Source organism: Molothrus aeneus, chromosome 24, assembly GCF_037042795.1.
Source record: "Molothrus aeneus isolate 106 chromosome 24, BPBGC_Maene_1.0, whole genome shotgun sequence".
In the NCBI taxonomy this organism is placed as follows: domain Eukaryota; kingdom Metazoa; phylum Chordata; class Aves; order Passeriformes; family Icteridae; genus Molothrus; species Molothrus aeneus.
The window spans coordinates 2,227,998-2,247,520 of NC_089669.1; the positions used below are offsets into that span (position 1 = coordinate 2,227,998).

The window sequence follows — 19,523 nt, forward strand, 5'->3', positions numbered from 1 at the left end:
GTAAGAGATCAGAGAATGGGAAGCTGGGCAGGAAATGAGGAGAACAATCATGCAAAGCCTGTTTGGGAAGTTAGAATCAGTTTCTTTATTATGATGTAATTTTCTAGCTGCCTTTTTTTTTTTCAGACAATTTAGAATAATAAAATCATCTTGGATATAACGGTAAAAAAAGCTTGGTGTTGTGTAGTCACACCAAAGCAGTCAACAAGAATTTACTTTTCTCTCTCACCCTTCAGCACTGCAGAGTCACTCACAGAGCAGATTTTATCCAATCCAGGGTGTATTCCCTGCCTTTCCACCTTCTTCCCTCCCCTGCCACCCAGTACCTAGGCTGGAGGCTTCCTGCAATCTTGATATCCAAAAATTAAACCCAGTTTTGGGTCCTGTTCAGCATCCTCGGTCTGTAGCTCACGGAATTAGGAGGAAAATCTCAGCAAAATTTGGGGATTTATCCATAATCCCTGAGGGATGTTTGCTCATATCCCCACGATCACAGGATTCTGCAGTTGGATCCACAGGGGTGTAATTTGTAATAAAGTCAGGCTGGATTTGTCCTGGAGGACAGGTGTGTGTTAATAAACAACAAACAGGGAAATACAGAGTTATTTCTTTGTAAAACAAATCACTACATTGCAGTGTAAATTCCACCCCAGGAGCTCAAGCTGATGACAATTGATACTATAAAGCAGACAAATATTTTCCAAGAAGCCCCTTGTTTATTAGAACATGTCAAATGCATCACTTGTCTCTCTGAAGCCCAGGAAAAATCTCATGGGTTTAAAATAAAGCAGATTTTTTACCACTTTGCTGGATCTCACCAGCATGGGCAGTAATTACTGCTTTGATGGTGAATATTTAGGTCCAGAGGATGGAGCTCGCTTGGCCTGGCTGTGGTGCTGTATCAGCTTCTGCCAGACACGAGCAGTTTCCTGTATTTGGGTTTGTAGCTCCCTGCTCTTTAAAAAACTGAGTCATTTTGAAAAGGAAATGCACCCCAGCTTTCCTCTGGGTTTGCCCACCAAGGTGCTGTGCTGTTAGAAAAGTGCAATTATTTTCCAGAATTCTGCATCCAGGTCTTTCTTTTCTCTCACCCCATCACCACCCTCAGCAGCTGGGTACAAACCGAGCCGAGCGGTTTTAACTGAAGTGGTTTTGGTTTCTGGACATCAGCCTCGGTTCATCTACAGCTGCAAATATTTCCTCCCTGCCCCATGAAATTGGGGAAGAGCAGAGGGGATGTGTGGTAAAAGGGAATGTGAGCTTTAACGGGGCTTTGATCAGAGTTACCTTGAATTTGGGACAGAATTTTGCACCCAACACAGAGCTGGAGTTTCCTGTTGGCTCTCACAGGATGGGAGCACTGAGGGACAGGGAGAGTTCCTTTTTCTTGGTTTTTTTTTTTTTTTTGCAAACAGCCCCAAAAGTTCTGATGAACCTCGAGTTGTGATTCATTGAGGGGGGAGAGAGGAAAAAACAACCCCCATAGAGTGTGCAGGTCACAGAGCCAACGTCAGCACAGAGGGAACGGGAAGGGAAGGACAGAACCAGCCCCAGAAATGTTTCTGCCTCAAACCCATTTGGTTTTGATTAATACAATCCTACCAAATTACATCCATTGGTTTTGATGGTAATCAGTAAGTTATTGATTAATTTCTTTTTATTTCCTTGGAGATGTTTTTATTTCAGATGGCAAATTCCTCTCTGTGGATGCAGTCATACAGCAAGTCACCGTCCAGACCAGGAGAGAGCAACAAACACAGATTTTCTTCCCCAAAAGTTGCTGATTTAAGACTGAGAACCTCACAGTGTTGGGAGGGAAAGACCTTGGAAGGACAAAGGCTGCCAGACGTCCCACCATGAATTTCAGTGGTGGGAATTGAAATTTGTCAATTTCTGGACAAAACACAGAACTACTCTAAAAACGAGAACCCAAAAGTGTAATTAAAATAAGCAAATTTCAGTCATTGCTTCTGCGGGCAATGAGAGGTCGGGCTCTGAGCTGCTGCTCCTGCACAGAGCTGGCTCTGGATGTTCCAGCCTGTCCTGCTGGCTCTGAGTGTTCCTGGACCTTCTGAACACTCCAGGGTGTCCCAAGCATCACCCCTGGCTCTGGGACACGACTGGCACCTGCTGTCCTGCAGGAACCCACGCCAAGCCAGAGAAATCAGCTGGATTTTACTCAGTTTTGCAGGGAAAAAGAAACGTGAGTGCCCATGGGTTTGGAGCCTGGGAGAAAACACAGGGAGACCAACAGAGAGACAGCTCCTATGTTCACAAAGTCCCTTCAGAGAGGAGAAGCTGGCTCAGGGGTGCAAGGGGACCCCATCCCTGTCCTGGTGTGTCCTGCAGCTCCTCACACCTTTCCACAGGGGTTTTCTCCAAGCATCCCCACTGTCCCAAGCAGCTTTTGGGAGCTGCTCTTCCTCACCTTGGAAGGCCAGAATCTGTCACCTGAGGTGACAGGAAGTTGATGGGTGTCAGTTCAGCCCATGATGGAATGGTCCTGGGAATGAGGTCTGGAATAACTGCCTGGGGATGAGACACCAAGGGGAAGAGGTGATGAAGAAGATGGGAACCTCTCCAGAGTGACAGGTTCTTCCAGACCTGTGTTTAGTAGTGATCCTTTTCTTATGGCAGGTGGCCTTTTCCATGGATTTGCCTTTTCCATGGATTCCCTTTGGCTTGGCTCACGCAGAGCTCTCCCAGGAGAGGCCGATTCCATCATGTCCAAGGTTGGCAGGGACTGGGAGCACCTGCTGCTCACCTGCTGGAATCCATAAAGTTAGAGGGTTTTGAGAAAACGGTAAAAAAGCAGGCCCCAAAAAGCCAGCAAGGACAGAGAAATGCCAAGATAGCAGAAAGAGTTTTAGGCTGCAGCTTAGACATGAGAAATAGAACAATAAGCCTATGTGCTTTGTCCTTTTTGGTTGCAACAAATTGACTTAATGTATATTTTAGAAGGCTAACATGAACGAGCCATTGTGTTAGAAAATATGCCGCTATTGTTTTATCCGAGGCTACGTGTGCTCCATGTAATTGGGTAGAAGTCATGTCAATATGCTTTTGCTCTAGGTGTGATTGGCTGAAACTTGGAAAGATTTTGCTTTATGCTGTGTTGTAACATTACGTTTCTTTGGCATTCTGCTTAAATCAGTGAGCTGTTCACATCGAGTGCCTCCATTGTTAAGTGTTGAGACTGATGTTGAAATAAAACGGCTCAAGGCACTGATTTTCGAGTGTCCCGCTCTGTTCGAGTCTGTAAATAGTTGCCAGTGGCACTCACCCAGTTCTGGGTTCTGCCCTCTCTCCCTGTTCTTCCTGCTGTGGGCAACAGCCCCAACCAGCACAGCCACCACGAACTTGGCCACCAGGAATCCAGCCAGGATGTAGAAAACGGTGAAATCCACGTCAGGAGGGGGCCTGTGGGGAACCAGAAACACAACCATGAAGAGGAATGTCCAACCTTGAAAAAATCTCTTGTGATGCTGCCTTAGTCCTAGAAGACTGGAGATCTCAGCACGAGGAGGTTTGGGCTCACCTGGAGATGCTCTGCACAGCTCTGAGCTCCTCTGGCACGTGGGTCACCAGGTCGGCTGCTGATGGAAACACAACAGTTTAGTCTGCAGCTGTTTCTGGGTGATGTTCAGCTGGGCAGGTAACGCAGGGGCACTGGGAGCAATAAGGACCTGTCAGATACCCTCTAACAGTGAGGTCACACTGCTGGAAATCAGGAATAAAGAGAGGCAGTGAAACACAGAACCTCCTTAGAGCGAAACAAAAGTAGATGTTGACTCAAGTGGGCCCTTGGCAGCTGCAGACACCCACGAAATACCAACAGGAACCTGTGAAATTCCAGTAGGAACATGTGAAATTCCAATAGGAACCCATCAAATTCCAATAGGAACCTGTGAAATTCCAATAAGAACCCATAAAATTCCGATAGAAACCCAGGAAATTCCAGTAGGAACTTGTGAAATTCCAATAAGAACCCATAAAATTCCAATAGGAACCCAGGAAATTCCAGTAGGAACCTGTGAAATTCCAGTAGGAACCCATGAAATTCCAGTAGGAACCCGTGAATTTCCAGTAGGAACATGTGAAATTCCAACAGGAACCCATTAAATTCCAATAGGAACCCATGAAATTCCAACAGGAACCCATTAAATTTCAGTAGGAACCTGTGGAATTCAAGTAGGAACCTGTGAAATTCCAACAGGAACCCATGAAATTCCAGCAGGGACATGTAAAATTCCGATAAGAACCTGTGAAATTCCAGTAGGAACCCATAAAATCCCAACAGAAACCTGCGAAATTCCTCGGGGAACCCCTGAAATTCCTCGAGGAACCCCTGAAATTCCTTGAGGAACCCTCCGAGCTCGGGGCCCCCCCCATCACGTACCCGCCAGCACTTCCACCTGCACCCTCCTCAGGCTCTGGGTGTGGCCCAGGAACTCCGTTTGGCACTGGTAGAGCCCCGCGTCCTCCCGGCGCAGGCCCCTGATGGTGACGGTGAGGAGCCCGGCGCGGGCGTTGTCCCTGATGGAGGTGCTGCCCCTGCTGGGCCTGGGCAGGGGCAGCCAGGCGGGCGGGGCGCTCACCACGGGCTGGCAGCGCCGCCGGCCCAGCTGCCGGCACCAGCTCTTCTCCCGCCACCACTGCCGCGCGTCGTACGAGCAGTTGACGGAAATGGTGTCGCCCTCCACGGCCACCACGGTGATGTTCTCGGCAGCGCAGGATGCTAGGAGGGACGGAGGGATGGAGGGATGGAGGGATGGAGGGACAGAGGGACGGAGGGACAGAGGGATGGAGGGACAGAGGGATGGAGGGACGGAGGGATGGAAGGAGGGAGGGATGGAGGGACAGAGGGACGGAGGGACGGAGGGATGGAGGGATGGAGGGACAGAGGGACGGAGGGACGGAAGGACGGAGGGACAGAGGGATGGAAGGACAGAGGGACGGAAGGACGGAGGGACGGAGGGATGGAAGGACGGAGGGATGGAAGGACGGAGGGAGGGATGGAGGGACAGAGGGATGGAAGGACGGAGGGATGGAAGGACGGAGGGACGGAGGGACAGCAGGACACAGGGAGGGGTGAGCCAAGGCTCTTCCACGTCTACCCCTCATTGTGGGGATGCTGAACGTCATTTTCATTGTCTTGTGATGTCACCTGTAGGGCTGTCACCTATGGGGCTGTCACCTGTGGAACTGTCACCCATATGGTGTCACCTGTAGGACTGCCACCTGAAGGACTGTCACCCATAGGGATGTCACCTATAGAGTTGTCACTTGTGAACTGTCACACACAGGGTGTCACTTGCAGTGCTGTCACCCATAGGGATGTCACCTGTGGGGCTGTCACCTGTGGGGCTGTCACCTGTGGGGCTGTCACCGGTAGAGCTGTCACTTGTGGAACTGTCACACATAGGGCTGTCACCTGTGGAATGTCACTTGTAGGGCTGTCACCCATAGGCTGTCACCTGAAGGATATCTGTCACCCACAGGGCTATCACCTGTCGAGGGCTGTCACCCTCAGGGTTGTCACCTGTAGGATGTCACCTGTCCACTTTCCCCATGACCAACCCACTGTGCTCAGATCTTGGCTCAGATGTTCTGGAATTTGTCCCAGTGACACCTCCAAACCAGTGCCCTGCTCACTGGTTCCTTCTGAATCCCAGTTATCAAATCCAGTTTAACTTTTTTTTCCACCCCATCTTTTAATACCTTACTAATTTTAACCATGTTGACAACTGGTCTTTGTCTGCATGACTTTTTTTTTTAATTGTCTTGGTTCCTTATTTGTAATTTCCATTCCTCTTTGTGACAGGCAAAGGGGACAGTCTGAGCTATTAATACTTCCAGAGAGACATGCAGTGTGGTATTTGTGGAAATCTCTATTTCTAGTGAAAAAAAGTCACAGGCAAATGCGTCTGTGGGATCATAAGTAATGATAAAACAGAAGTAAATTTAAAAATAGGCTCTTGTGAGGACTTTGTGCTGGCTGAGCCTTTTAATAACACTTCTTACAATCATTTCAACAATTGTAAGTGAATTGTAAACCTAAAGCTATGAAGTTCTTTCAGCTTGACTTGAAGAAGACCTAAAATGGATCTGTGCAATCCAACACCTACAGGGCTTTATCCTGATGTGCTGCTCCAGTCAGAGTTTACCTCATGGAATACCCAGTCCAGTCCTCTTCAATCCCTCCAAAACTCTTTAACTGCTTCTCCCATTTCCCCCTCCCTCCTCCAGCTCTGCCCCTCCAGCCCCAGAATTCCCACAGCACTGCAAAACATCTCTCAAACAGAATCACTGAAAGATTCCCTGATGTCCCTCTGGAAAATTTGTCATTCTCTTTTCAACCAACTCTGCTGACAGATCATAAACTGTTGGTGCTCCTTCTCTCTTCCTGGGTGCCAAAGCACAGTGAGCTTTTCCCAAGCTCATCCCAGTTTTTGGGACAGGTTCCTGTGCTCCCACAGCCCGAGTCTGTTGCCTTTCCCTGCTGTGAGGATCTGGGATCCCCAAAGCCCTGCAGAGAGCCCCAGCTGGGCCCTGCACCTCATTTCATTCCTTTCCAAGCTGGAAAACCCAGGTGTCTGGGATTTCAGAGCTGTGCCCTTCACTGGGTTTCATTTCCCTCGCCCTGAACCCCACCTGTGATCATTTGCATCTATGTAAATGCCATTTGCTAATGCAAACAACCCAAGATTTTGCAATTTCACGTTGCACACAGGACTTCTCTCATCAGTGGTTCCTGTTCTGACTCAGAAGGATCCCTGTGAGGAAACCTGGGAGCTCTGGGATCACCCTTTGATGGGTGACCCTTTGGTAAATAAAAGGAAAACTGAGGATGGAGCCTTCAGACTGAGACAAAGCTTTGCCCCAATCCTTTCCCCTTTACCTGACCCCAAAACCACGTGTGGATCTTACCTGACAGGAGGAGCAAGGTGAGGTTCAGGAGCTTCTCCATGGGGCTGAGCAGAGAAGGAGCAGGAGAGGAGCAGGAGAGGAGCAGGAGAGGAGCTGGAGAGGAGCTTGCTCAGCCCAGGGGCAGCTCCTCTCCCCCTGCTTGCTGGCCCGGAAGGAAGGAGCACAGGAACTTGGCATCTTCTTCATCCTGCACATTGAGCAATGCTCCAGGGACAGGCATTGCCCTCGTGGGCTGGAAATTCAGGCATCAGCACTGCCCAGCTCAGGCAGCCTGGGAGGGAGCAGCACGCGGTGGCCTGGAGCCACAGGCTGGGGGTCTGCTCCCAGCAGAGCAGGATCTCATGGAACCATGGAGCAGGATCTCATGGAACCACGGAATCACAGGGTGGTTTGGGTTGGAGGGACCTTAAAGCTCATCCAGCTCCATCCCCGCCATGGCAGGGACACCTCCCACCATCCCAGGCTGCTCCCAGCCCTGTCCAGCCTGGCCTTGGGCACTTTCAGGGATCCAGGGGCAGCCACAGCTGCTCTGGGCACCCTGTGCCAGGGCCTGCCCGTCCTCACAGGGAAAAATTCCTTCCCAAAATCCCTGTGGTGCTGGGAATCCACCCCCTGGTGCTGGCACGATGGGGATCAATCACGATAAATTATTTACAGGAGCTGTGCATGGGGGGAATTTCTGGAAAGCTGAAAGGGAGGATCTCCTGGCAGCTCTGGCAGCATCCTAAGGGTGAAGGAGGACAAGGACATCACCCCCTGGGTTTTTAGGAGGAAGAGCCTGTGCAGGGAGCATCCTTGTGTGAAATCCAAGCACACGGAGCAGGGCAGGGGCACGGGAGCCACAGGAGGAGCTGTGGGTGCTTCAAACAAGCCCAGCACCCACCTGTGTCACCCACCCACAGGATCTCTGCTGGGGATTCTGAGCCAGCCAATGCCACAGTGCTGGAGGGGCTCAGGAATATCAGCAGACTGATGGGGGTGGGCTGCTGGATTTGAATTTTTGAGGGTTTTCATTTTTGATTTATTTACTTGGAGATCTCCCACGAAAGTACAAACAGACCCTGGCTTTGAAACTGGTGTGGTGCAAAACCTGCAGGCCTGGCCATTCCTAAATGTGCCTTTCCTCGAGTTAGTGCTTAAGAAAATGGTCCCTCACAGCGACCAGAAATTCTCTGTCAGGTGACTGATTGCAGCTTTTGTTCCTTCTCATTCCAGCGAGCACAAATCTGGATTCTCCTCAAGAATCTTCCCAAAAAATGCCTCTCTTCCACTCCACTGTTTTTTTTTGCTATTGCTCTTCCACAGCTTGACCCAGTGCAACTGCACAAAGAGCAAACTGTTTGGGGATTGTTGGCCTGAATGAACCATTTCCAGAACCATTTTCTTTCTTTTTTTTTTTTTTTTTTTTTTCTGTCAGGTCAACTCATCTGAAAAAATCTCAAAAAAATTTCCACCAGCCTCCCCCTGCTGCAGGCCTGGCAAGAGGAGCCTGTTGGATGTGAATGAGGGCTGGGTCAGGCCCCTTTGGGCTGTCACCTCCAGCAGGGCTTGGGGCAGGGAAATCAGGAGCAGTACTTGTGGAAATATTTCTAGTGAAAAAAAAAACTCACAAGCAAATGCTTCTGAGAGATCATAAGTAATGATAAAACAGAAGTAAGTTTAAAAATAGGATCTTGTGAGGACTTTGTGCTGGCTGAGCCTTTCAATAACACTTCTTACAATCGTTTCAGCAATTGTAAGTGAATTGTAAACTAAAAACTATGAAGTTCTTTCAGCTTGACTAGAAGAAGACCTAAAATGGATCTGTGCAATGCAAAAACTGAGCCCCAAAACCTCATTTCACGTTGCTGCCCACATGACTGTTAAATAAAATGCGTCATTTGGGGTGTTTCCAGCAGAGACAGGGAAGTGCAGGAGCTGGTTCTGCTTTTTCTTGGAATGCAGCACTCACATCCCCAGCCCCTTCCATGAAAATGAACCCAGCCACAGCAAGGTTTGATCCCTGCAGCACTGGAAATGAGTTTGCTCGGCCACAGGAGCTGAATTCTTGGGACTGGGGCAGGATTTGTACCAGGATATCCCACCCAGCCATGTCCACACTGCTCCTTTTCACACCTGCCTCTCCAAGCTTCGGCACTTTAATGGAATTGGAAAAGCAGATGTACAAGAGATCATCCTGGCAATTCCCCCACAGCTCTGCCTGACCTGAGGCAATCTGCCACAAGTGTGGCAAAACCTCTGCTTCCTAAAGCAGGAGGGAGGGCTGAAAATGCTCAGGAAACACCACACACAGAGAGCAAAACTCAGCTTGTCCCTCCACACACCTCCTATCCTCATTCCCACTGCGTATTCCAGTTCCTTCCTCCCATTCCTGGCTTGTTGGGGATTCTGTGCTTCATTCCCTGCTGGTCCTTGGGGACTGGTTGAAGGCAATGATGGCGTATTCCACGTGCTGGGGGTTCCTGGGAGCCTGGCTTGGCTCCACGTTGCAGTAAAGAGGATCCTCAGGGCTGGCACGGGATTGCACATCCAGGTTGATGTATGCTGGCCCTTTGCTGCCATCCTGAGAACTCTCCCTCCTCCCAGTGCGGCCAGGCTGGGAAAAGAAAGGGAAAACTCTTGTTGGCATGAGTCAGTGCCAGGGCACAGCTGCTGCCAGGAGAAGGAGATTTTCCCACAAGGAAAGGGAGAAGCTGTGTCCAATTTTACCTCTGGTTTTCCTTCCCGAGGAAAGGAGAGGCTGTGCCAAATTTTACCTCTGGTTTTCTCTGATTTTCCTTCCCAAGTGAAGGAGAAGCTGTGCCAAATTTTACCTCTGGTTTTCTCTGATTTTCCTTCCCGAGGAAAGGAGAGGCTGTGCCAAATTTTACTTCTGGTTTTCTCTGATTTTCCTTCCCAAGGAAAGGAGAGGCTGTGCCAAATTTTACCTCTGATTTTCCTTCCCAAGGAAAGGAGAGGCTGTGCCAAATTTTACCTCTGGTTTTCTCTGATTTTCCTTCCCAAGTGAAGGAGAAGCTGTGTCCAATTTTACCTCTGATTTTTCCTTTCCAAGTGAAGGAGAAGCTGTGCCAAATTTTACCTCTGTTTTTCCTTCCCAAGGAAAGAAGCTGTGTCAAATTTTACCTCTGCTTGTGACAGAGGTGGAGGAACAGAGAACTCTTTTGTTCCCCACCTCTCCTGGATACAGGTGGAGCCTCGTGCTCTGATCCTGCTTGCTACTCCTCGAGTCTCTTCTCAGGGGTTACCAGAATTTGCTCCACTGGGTTTGCTCCTGCTGGAGTTTCCTTGCATTGATTTCTCTCCAGCTATGAATATTCCTCTCTCTGCTGCCATTAAATACCATTTCCCTCCTGTTTATAACCAAACTGAGCTCCAGGCTCCTCACCAGGTCTGACAGTTCCTCCCAGGTTGCTGGTCAGGGGTTTGGCACCACGGGGGAAATGTTTCATTTTCCTTACCTGTGCTGTGCCCTCTGCTCTGTCACTGGTGTCCTCTGCTTCTCTGATACCTTTAGAGAATGAGGCAAAATCAGAGGGTTTAGATGTGGAGAAATCCATGAAAAGCTCTGCCTGAGGAGGTTTGGGAGGGCTCAGTGATGGGACGTGCCTCTGCCCTGGGCAACACTTTTTGCTCTCTTTACTGCTCCTCTAAGGTGTTTGCACCTCTGGAGGAACCTGGGTTTGATTCATTCAGAGGGGAGGCAGGGAGGAGCCTGCCTTGAGACCTTCAACCTGACTGCTGAAGATTGCAATGCAAGATGTTTTCAGTTGCCATCTGTACGGCAGATTACCTTTGTCCAGTGGGCAGTTTGCCTTATCTCTCTCTCTGAGTGACCACAATCACTCCTCCCTCGGGAGGGGACACTGCTGATAACAGCTATGGAATGTCCCTGCATGGCTGATAAGAACTACAGCATCCCTTTGGGAGATGTGAGCCCAGAGGGAGGAGCCAAGCATTCCTACCTGGATATAATCTGGAGATTCTGGAACACCAGCACGGCCTCTGCACTGGATTGCCCAGAGGAACAGCAGCTGCCTCTTCCCCTGGATCTTCAGAGGCAGAGACTGCACCTTTCTCCAGGATCCCTGCTCCAGCAGAACCAGCCCTGGCACTGCAGGAGGGCTGAGCCACAATTCCAATGGTTCTGCTGCCACCACCCTGACCCACAGGGTGTCAGGCCGGGTTCTGACTCTGTCAGTGTTGTTCCAGTTTACTGCATTGTTTATTTTATCCTGTTTTTTTTTCCTTTCCCTATTAAAGAACTGTCATTTCCTGCTCCCATATTTCTGCCTGAGAGCCCCTTAATTTAAAATTTATAGCAACTGGGAGGGGTGGGGAGGGTTCACATCCTCCATTTCAGGGGAGGCTCCTGCCTGGCTTTCCAAACCCAGACACTGACCTTGCCAGGGCCCTGAGCTCACCTGGGGCACTCCCAGCCCCACGTACCTGTTCTCAGGAGCAGCCTGTAGTACCTGACAGCCAGGGCTGTGGAGGTGAGCAGGGCCAGGAGCAGCAGGAAGAGCAGCACCACGGACAGGATGAGGAAGGTGTTCCCACTGCAGCTGGAGGAGAGGAAGGCAGTCACCAGGGTGGGATGGTTTAACAGCCCATCACCAAACAGGGACCAAAAGAGGGACAGGGACAGGTTTTATGTGCTCAGTTGGAAGGAGGGTCTGGTTCTCCTGCAAGAGAGATCCTGGAAGGTCCTCCCTCTGTGAGCCTGGGCAAGTCCCTGCTGATTCAGAAAAAAACCTACCCTGGTTCCTGATTCTTGATTTTTCTACTTGGCTGTACCTCCTGAGCTTTTCCTAAACCATTCTCCAGGCTTTAGAAACAAGGCCCTGTTCAGAGCTCCAAGCACAACTCCAGGCTCTCTGGAGCAGGGATGGTTCTGCTCTTAGGTGCTGCTGTAGCACTGATGACAGCAGATGTACAAAGGGAGAAAAATCCTTCACATTTAACTGGTGAATGGAATAAGAGCAGCCAGGGACTGAAATTGTTAAATTGTTTAACAATCCCATTGCTAAGTACTCAGACAGGAGGGAGCAAAGTCGAGGCTGAGGGGCAGAATTTGGGGATTCTGTTCATGTGAAGTGCAGAAGAGAGAAGAGAAAGAAGCAGAGAGGCATCTGCAGAAGGCTCTGGCACGATTTTACCAATCTGCCTCTTTGGAATTAGGGTTAGGGCAGCTGGAGGAGGAGAGGCCACCTTTGGTGAGGATCCTGTCATATCCAATTCCTCTAAGGCAGGAGGCAGAGTGCCCAGGGCCTGCCTGCCCCAGGTGTACAACATGAGTAACCTGTGAGTGGCTCAGGCTCAGAGATTCATTTAGGCCTTACCTGTCACCCAAAAGAGTTTCTTGGTTTTCAGAGTCTGGAAAACCTCCTCGACGCAACGCTGCAAGGACAGACATGAGGAGAGGAATGGTCACTGTGGGGCTGCTCTGCATTCAGCAGTGAAACCTCTGCCCCTGCATTCCCATGGCCCTGATCCCCTGAGCTTGTCCAGAGCATCCCAATGTCCCCTCTCATCATCTGCACTGCTTTGTTCTTGGTGCTGCAGGAGCCATGGTGCTGCCTGGTGCTGCCCTGCCATGACCAGGGCCCTCACTGCCTTCCCTTACCATTAAAACATTGTCTGAAAGAGAACCCACAAGTCACAGATCTGTAAAATCCCAGTCTAAAGTTGTTCCCTTGATAACCCAAGGGAAGGTCTTTGAAAGCCAAAGGATGAATCACTCTAAAGGGGCTATAAAGTCACTCTAAAGAACTGATCCAAACCCTCAATCAGAGCCGACTCCTTTTCTTCACCATGCCCTTAAAGCTTCTCCAGCAGAGGGAAACCCCAGGAGCAGCCCCTGTTATGGGGGGAAGCTCCATCCCAGCACCACCAGAGCTCCTGCAGGCCTGGACTTGTCCCCACGTGCCAACTGCAGCACCCAGGCAGCCAAAAGTGTCTGTGGGGTGAAACACCACACACCCAGCCGGCCAAAAGTGTCTGTGGGGTGAAACACCACACACCCAGCCAGCCAAAAGTGTCTGTGGGGTGAAACACCACACACCCAGCCAGCCAAAAGTGTCTCTAGGGTGAAACACCACACACCCAGGCAGCCAAAAGTGTCTGTGGGGTAAAACACCACACACCCAGGCAGCCAAAAGTGTCTGTGGGGTGAAACACCACAGTGGCCACTGTTTGGTTCAGCAGCAAGGCCAGACAAGCTCAGGCACGTCCTGTCCAGCTAGATTGGTAAAAATACCAATACTCACCCTTGGAAACGTTGAGTGTGATCTCCTCCATGCAGAGCAGCCCGGAGCCATCCTGGAGTGCACACCAGTACACACCCGAGTCCTGCACCTGCAGCTGCTCCATGGTGATGGTCACAATGCCCTGCTGGATGTCATCCTGGATCCTGACACCTTCCTGAGCTGTGCTGTTGGCTGCTGGGGACTCTGGCCTGGTGGTGACCAGCATGTTGCACGTTTTGCCCTCTTCCCTTTTGCACCAGGCTTTGGTGACAGTGCTGTAGTCTGCGATCTTGTAGTGACACTTGACAGTGATGTTGCCTGACTCCTTGGCTGTGAGCCTCTGGGTCCCTGCAAAACACCCAGGATGTCTGCTGAGCCCCCAAAGGGGGATCCCACAGCAGCACCCCCTCCCCAGCACTGCAATACCTCTGGGTCCCTGCAAAACAGAGAACATGGCAGGAACTCACAGGGACACAGAGAACATGGCAGGAACTCACAGGGACACAGAGAACATGGCAGGTACTCATAGAGAACATGGCAGGTACTCACTCTTGGACACAGAGAACATGGCAGGAACTCACAGGGACACAGAGAACATGGCAGGTACTCATAGAGACACAGAACACGGCAGGTACTCATAGAGAACATGGCAGGTACTCATAGGGACACAGAGGACATGGCAGGAACTCACAGGGACACACAGAACACAGCAGGTACTCATAGAGAACATGGCAGGTACTCACTCTTGAACACAGAGAGCACGACCTCCATTTTCCGAGTGCGCTTGGAGTCCAGCGCACACCAGTACACACCAGAGTCCCGGATCTGCAGGTTCCTCATGGTGACAAGAGCCCCTTGAGCATTATGCTCCATGGATGCTCTGTCTTGCAGGGATTTCATTTTACTCTGTTTTGAAAATGTTTGTCTGCTCACCACGACTTTGCAGTCAGTCTGTCCTCGGCACCAGGCATCGCTGCCCTCCGGGCACTGCACTGTCAGGGTGTCCAGCTCCCACTGGAGCAGCTCTGTGAAACACCAAAATGGCACTGCCCAGTCAGTGCTGGGCACAGGGGCACCGGGGACACATCATGCCCTGGGGCAACTCCCTCAGGAGGTGGGACAGGAGGTGGGAGCCAGCAGGACCAGGCAGGGCTGTGGGGCTCCTTCTCTCCCTGTGCGCGAGGGAAAGCAGGGAGCGAGGCTGGGGGGATCAGGGGAAGCTGCTCAGCTATGGAGGAGAGGGGGGCAGAGCAGGGGAAGGAGTGATGTTGCTTCCTGACAAGGCTTGGCTTTGGCTGGGGTGCAGGTACTCACCCCTGAAAACCATCAGTGAGATTGTCTTTAGCTTTTCATAGCCGTAGCTGCAGCTGTAGTAAGCAGCACAGAAATATGTGCCTGAGTCCTCTGCCTTGAGGCCAGTCATGGTGACAGAAACAGTCTTATTAGCTTTGTTATCCTTTATTTTAATTCTCCCATCCTGGGATTGTTTGGTTTCTTCATATGAGCGTACATACAGGACTTCTTGATTTCCTCTGTTTCCCCGGGAGAGGCACCAGTATTTTATCTGCTGGCCAGTAGTCGATGCTGCATAAGGACACTGGATGTGCAGAGTGTCCCCTTCCCGTCGTCTCTGGGCTTCTGGGGCTTGGCCGTGGAGACCTGGAAGGATCAGATGTGGTGAGGGAGAGGGGAGCTGATCACAGAACCACAGAATTGCAGCACGACAGAATCGCAGAATCAACAGGGCTGGAAAAGACCTTTGAGATCACCGAGCCCAACCCATGTCCTAACACCACCCTGCCACCCAGACCATGGCACTCAGTGCCACATCCAGTCTGCTCTTGAACACCTGCAGGGGTGGTGACTCCAGCAGCTCCCTGGGCAGCCCTTTCCCTTCCCCATCACCCTTTCTGTGAAGGTGCAGAGCTGCCCACAACCCTCAGGGCACACAGGGAAACTCTGCCTCCAACCTTCCCCCATGGACCCTGGTGGCTGGAAGGACTCCAGAACCCCAGATCCCTTCCCCATGCTGAATTCACCTGCTTGGAAATGGGAAGGGCAGCGTTGAGATTTGAGCTGGGGATTAAATCTCACAGGGTGCTCGAGGTGCTGGCCACGTGTGGCACAGTGGCTGCAGCTGTCCCCTCGTCCCTGCAGGCCAATGGGGACCATGCCCTGCCCACAGCACCCCAGGGCCAGGGGCTCTGTGTGGGATGGTGGGGAGGAGCAGAGGGAAGCAGGCAGGGCAAGGAAGCAGCTCTCCCCTGCCACATGCCCAGCCTTGCCAGGGCTGTGAGGCTGTGCTGGCTCTGGGCGCTCTCTGTGCCCTCTGCTGAGGGACTGGCACTGCCCTGGACACGGCCCTGTGTCACAGACATCTTTTATGAAAAATCCTTTCCTTAGGATTTTTCCTCCTGAGAAGCTGAGAGGCCTCAGGAACAAAATGTACCCAATGGTTATCTGCTGCTGTGGAATGCAACAGGTGTATCTGGGATTGGGCTCATGTGGTTGTTTCTAATTAATGGCCAATCACAGTCCAGCTGGCTCGGACTCTGGTCAGTCACAAGATTTTATTATCATTCCATTTCTTTTCCTTTGCTTGCCAGCCTTCTGATGAAATCCTTTCTTCTATTCTTTTCGTATAGTTTTAATAGAATATATATCAAAAAATAATAAATCAGCCTCCTGAAACATGGAGTCAGATCCTCATCTCTTCCCTCATCCTCAGACCCCTGTGAGCACGGTCACTGCCCTGACCCAGGGCTGCCCTAGAGGAGCTGAGCAGGGACAGAGTGGTGGGAAAGGCTTGGCTGGGAGAGGCTCTGTGCTCCCAGCATGGACCATCCTGGAAACCTGGAGGAGCCAGGTGCTGGGGAAGATGAAACAGGAAAGCCTTATCAATATGATTGTCTGGCAAAAGATTTTAAGACTACAGAAACTATAAGGGAGATTGAAATGAAAGCAAGCTCTGAGATCCCTCAGTTACTGAACAACTGGAAAACAATGGTGTGGCCACTGAAGGTTCCCTTTTGATGGAACAACACCCTCTGCTTGCAGACAGGCCCAAGGGTCAGAGCAGACCCTGCCAGCTTGGCAGAAGGGGCCCAAAGAGGAGTTTTTAGGGTTTAAAATGTACCACAGTGTGGTAATGTAATGATTCTTATAGGCTGTATGGAAATGCTATAGGATTTGTATCTTGTACTAGATTGGTCAGTGAGAATTAGAATATTCAACACAGAAGAAGATTTATTGTATTGGAACAGGAACTTTGCCTTTTAGCTCTTGCCTCTCTTACTCTCTTACTTTTTTTACTCTCTTATGCTTTGGCTCTCTTGCCTTTTTACTCTCTCACCCTCTCATCCTCTCTCCCCCTCTCTTCTCTCAGTCCTGCTCTGAGCTGTGCCTGGCAGCTCCCAGCAGGGCCCTGCACTTGGCCCTTTGCAATAAACCCCAAGCTCCAAAAGGCCCCTGCACTTGGCCCTTTGCAATAAACCCCAAGTTCCAAGCCCTGCCTTCAGAGATCTCTCATCTCCATCCATCCTGACCGTGCTACCCCCCTGATGCTCCTACAGCCAGGGAGCTGGGGCTGCCCTTCCCTGCCACCCGCAGCCCAGCTCAGAGCCTGGTGCTGACGTTGGAGGAGCTCCCAGGGCAGCAGGAAGGAGGTGGGGAAGGTTCTCCCTGTCCCCAGGGACGCCCCGAGCCCTTCTCCTACCTGGGAAGCAGAGTGGCAGCAGGAACAGGGCTCTCAGCTCCATGGCCACGCTCAGGCCCGGGGAAGGGGCATCACTGGGGGCTGCCCAGCGTGTGCTGTGCCAGCCTGGGTGCCCCTGGCCTCTCCTGCCTGGCAGTGACACAGCTGGGGGGGAAGTGCTGAGTTCTCGCTCTTGCCTCAAGCGGAAACACCTCCCCATGTTTTTGTTACAAAATTAATATGACAGCAATCTCGGGGTGCTTTTGGGGAAGTGCCTGAGCCCAGAGCACAACCTCTCCTCTGTGAAACACCAACATGGCACTGCCCAGTCAGTGCTGGGCACAGGGGCACCGGGGGGCACCACCTCTCCTGGTGCCAAAGGCTGTTGCTGCTCTCGCCTGGCTGGTGGCATTGGTTTTGTCACCCTCCTGTTCCCCCAAGCCTGTGGTGAGGTCGACCCACCTGGCTCCTCTTCCTCCCTGGCTGGTGGGAGAGAAATGTCCCGGGGTTTGAAATTTGAAATTCCAAATGTGGAGTTTGAATGTCACATGAACTTCCTGCGGCTGATTCTGCACCCAGGTGCTTTGCAGTCAGCCAGGGCTAACGGGGGGAATGGGGAATGGCTTCTCTCCCTCCTTTCCCCCAGCCTCTCTGAGGAACTCTGCAAACCCACACAAAGCTCCTGTGCAATCCTGCAGGTGAGCCCTGGAGCTGCTGTGTGTGCACCCCACAACCACAGTCCCCTCTGGTGGCAGCTGCCCCAGCTCTGGGGGGCTCCCTCGTGATCTCCCACAGCTGCTTCTGTCCCAAACAGCTGTTTTGGGAAGCAGGAGCAGTGTCAGGGCTTATCTGCCTCGAGGCCACACTTCCCTGGACATAGGAGCGATGGGGGTGGGATGGTTGGGATGGATGGAGGTGAGAGATCTCCAAAGCCAGGGCTTAGGATTTGGGGTTGATTGCAAAGGGCCTGGGTGCAGGGCCCTGCTGGGAGCTGCCAGGCACAGCTCAGAGCAGGCCTGAGAGAAGAGAGGGGGAGAGAGGATGAGAGAGTAAAAGGGGTAAGAGAGCGAGGTTCCTGTTCCAATACCATAAATCTTCTTCTGTGTTGAATATTCTAATTCTCACTGACCAATCTAGTACAAGATACAAATCCTATAGCATTTACATACAGCCTATAAGAATCATTACATTACCACACTGTGGTACATTTTAAACCCTAAAAACTCCTCTTTGGGCCCCTTCTGCCAAGCCTAAAAATTCGTCTTTGGAAACCCTAAAAACTCCTCTTTGGACCCCTTTCTGCCAAGCTGGTAGGGTCTGCTCTGACCCTTGGGCCTGTCTGCAAGCAGAGGGTGTTGTTCCATCAAAATGGGATCACCTTCAGTGGCCACACCATTGTTTTCCTGTTGTTCAGTAACTGAGGGATCTCAAAGCTTGCTTTCACTTCAATCTCACTTAGAGTTTCTATATTCTCAAAATATTAGAATACAGCAACTATATTAGTTTCTATATTCTCAAACTCTTTTGCCAGACAATCATATTGATAAAGCTTTCCTGTTTCACCTTCCCCAACACCAGGCCCTTCTCTTTCTGGGTGCTGTAAGGATGCTGGAGAAGGATGCTAGACAAGGCCTGTGCTTTTCCCTGCTCCCAGACACCCTGTGCTCCCACACTGGGAATTGTGTCCCTCATCAGCAGGGCCTGGCTGAGCCTTTCTGCCTCCCCTTCACCTCCCTGTGTCCTTCCCTGCCCTTGAAGGAGGAGCAGGAGCTGCTGTGCCAGCACGGCGTCCCCTGGGCCGGTACCTGCCCCGCTCCAGCAGAGCAGCACACTCAGCCTCCACTGACACCCCAGCTGCAAAGAATTTCCAATTATGTGAATAAGCAGCTTATTAACAATACATTCTGGCTAATCATTTTGTGCTAGATATCTCTGCATTGTCTTGTCCCCAAATCCCTCTCTCATCAGGCACTTGATGCTCGGTAACGAGAAGGGGGAACACGCTCGGGCTCTGCTGAACAAATCCCAGGAGGCTGCAATTAGTTCAGTTCCTGCAACTGGTTGCCTCCAAACTGAGCCAAGAGTTGCTCCTCAGCCCTTCCCACGGTGTTTGCAGCATCCATGGGAGGTCCTGCCCCATGGGAGAGGCTCTGTGGGGCAGGACAGGTCGTGAGGAGATGCCCATCCAGGGCCTGGCTTCTTGGAGCAGCAGGAATGTAATGAAGTTGGGCCTTTTGCTGCATCTCTGGCAGAGGATCAATGTGGTTTTAATTATAGACTCCCAGGGAAGAAGATGAATGTTGTCTCAGGAGGTCACTTCAGCCAGCCCAGTGACACAGCAGGATCAGGCCTGCCCATGGCATTTCTAAAGATCTTTTTAAGCAGCTGAGGTTGCAGCATTTTCCTGTTCCAGTGAGGCACCAGCCCCATCTGAACACTCCTCCCAGCTCTGTCTGTCCCTGCTCTCTGATGCCTTGCTCCACTTCAATGCCTTTGTACCCACTGTGACCCCAGAGATCAGATCATCCCCATTCCCATTCTCCCCTCAGTCCTTCCACTCCAGACTGACTCCAGACAGTTGCATCCTAAACATTTTGATTTTCCCTCCTCAGCTGTGCTCCCGACAACTCAGATAATTTTCTCCCCCTTTCTCT

General features: G+C 51.2%; 2 protein-coding genes across 4 annotated transcripts; both read right to left on the minus strand.

The window, feature by feature from the left end:
- Window positions 1–61: 61 nt before the first annotated feature.
- LOC136566202 (triggering receptor expressed on myeloid cells 2-like) lies at window positions 62–7,060 on the minus strand. 3 transcript variants are annotated; one of them, XM_066565244.1, is made up of 5 exons: window positions 6,931–7,060; window positions 4,400–4,738; window positions 3,539–3,593; window positions 3,284–3,420; window positions 62–2,767 (listed from the first exon to the last, which is right to left on the minus strand). In XM_066565244.1, the coding sequence occupies exons 1-5, from the start codon at window positions 6,968–6,970 to the stop codon at window positions 2,688–2,690; spliced, it is 651 nt and encodes a 216-aa protein (XP_066421341.1). In that variant the 5' UTR covers window positions 6,971–7,060; the 3' UTR covers window positions 62–2,687. The 3 variants fall into 3 exon arrangements, with proteins under 3 accessions (XP_066421341.1, XP_066421340.1, XP_066421343.1); XM_066565243.1 differs by having other exon boundaries at window positions 3,539–3,596; XM_066565246.1 differs by having other exon boundaries at window positions 62–2,764; window positions 3,539–3,596; window positions 6,931–7,058.
- Window positions 7,061–9,072: 2,012 nt separating this feature from the next.
- LOC136566089 (polymeric immunoglobulin receptor-like) lies at window positions 9,073–16,933 on the minus strand. The gene is made up of 8 exons (XM_066565048.1): window positions 16,891–16,933; window positions 14,490–14,834; window positions 13,919–14,200; window positions 13,197–13,523; window positions 12,270–12,327; window positions 11,377–11,492; window positions 10,389–10,438; window positions 9,073–9,526 (listed from the first exon to the last, which is right to left on the minus strand). The coding sequence occupies exons 1-8, from the start codon at window positions 16,931–16,933 to the stop codon at window positions 9,326–9,328; spliced, it is 1,422 nt and encodes a 473-aa protein (XP_066421145.1). The 3' UTR covers window positions 9,073–9,325.
- Window positions 16,934–19,523: the final 2,590 nt, after the last annotated feature.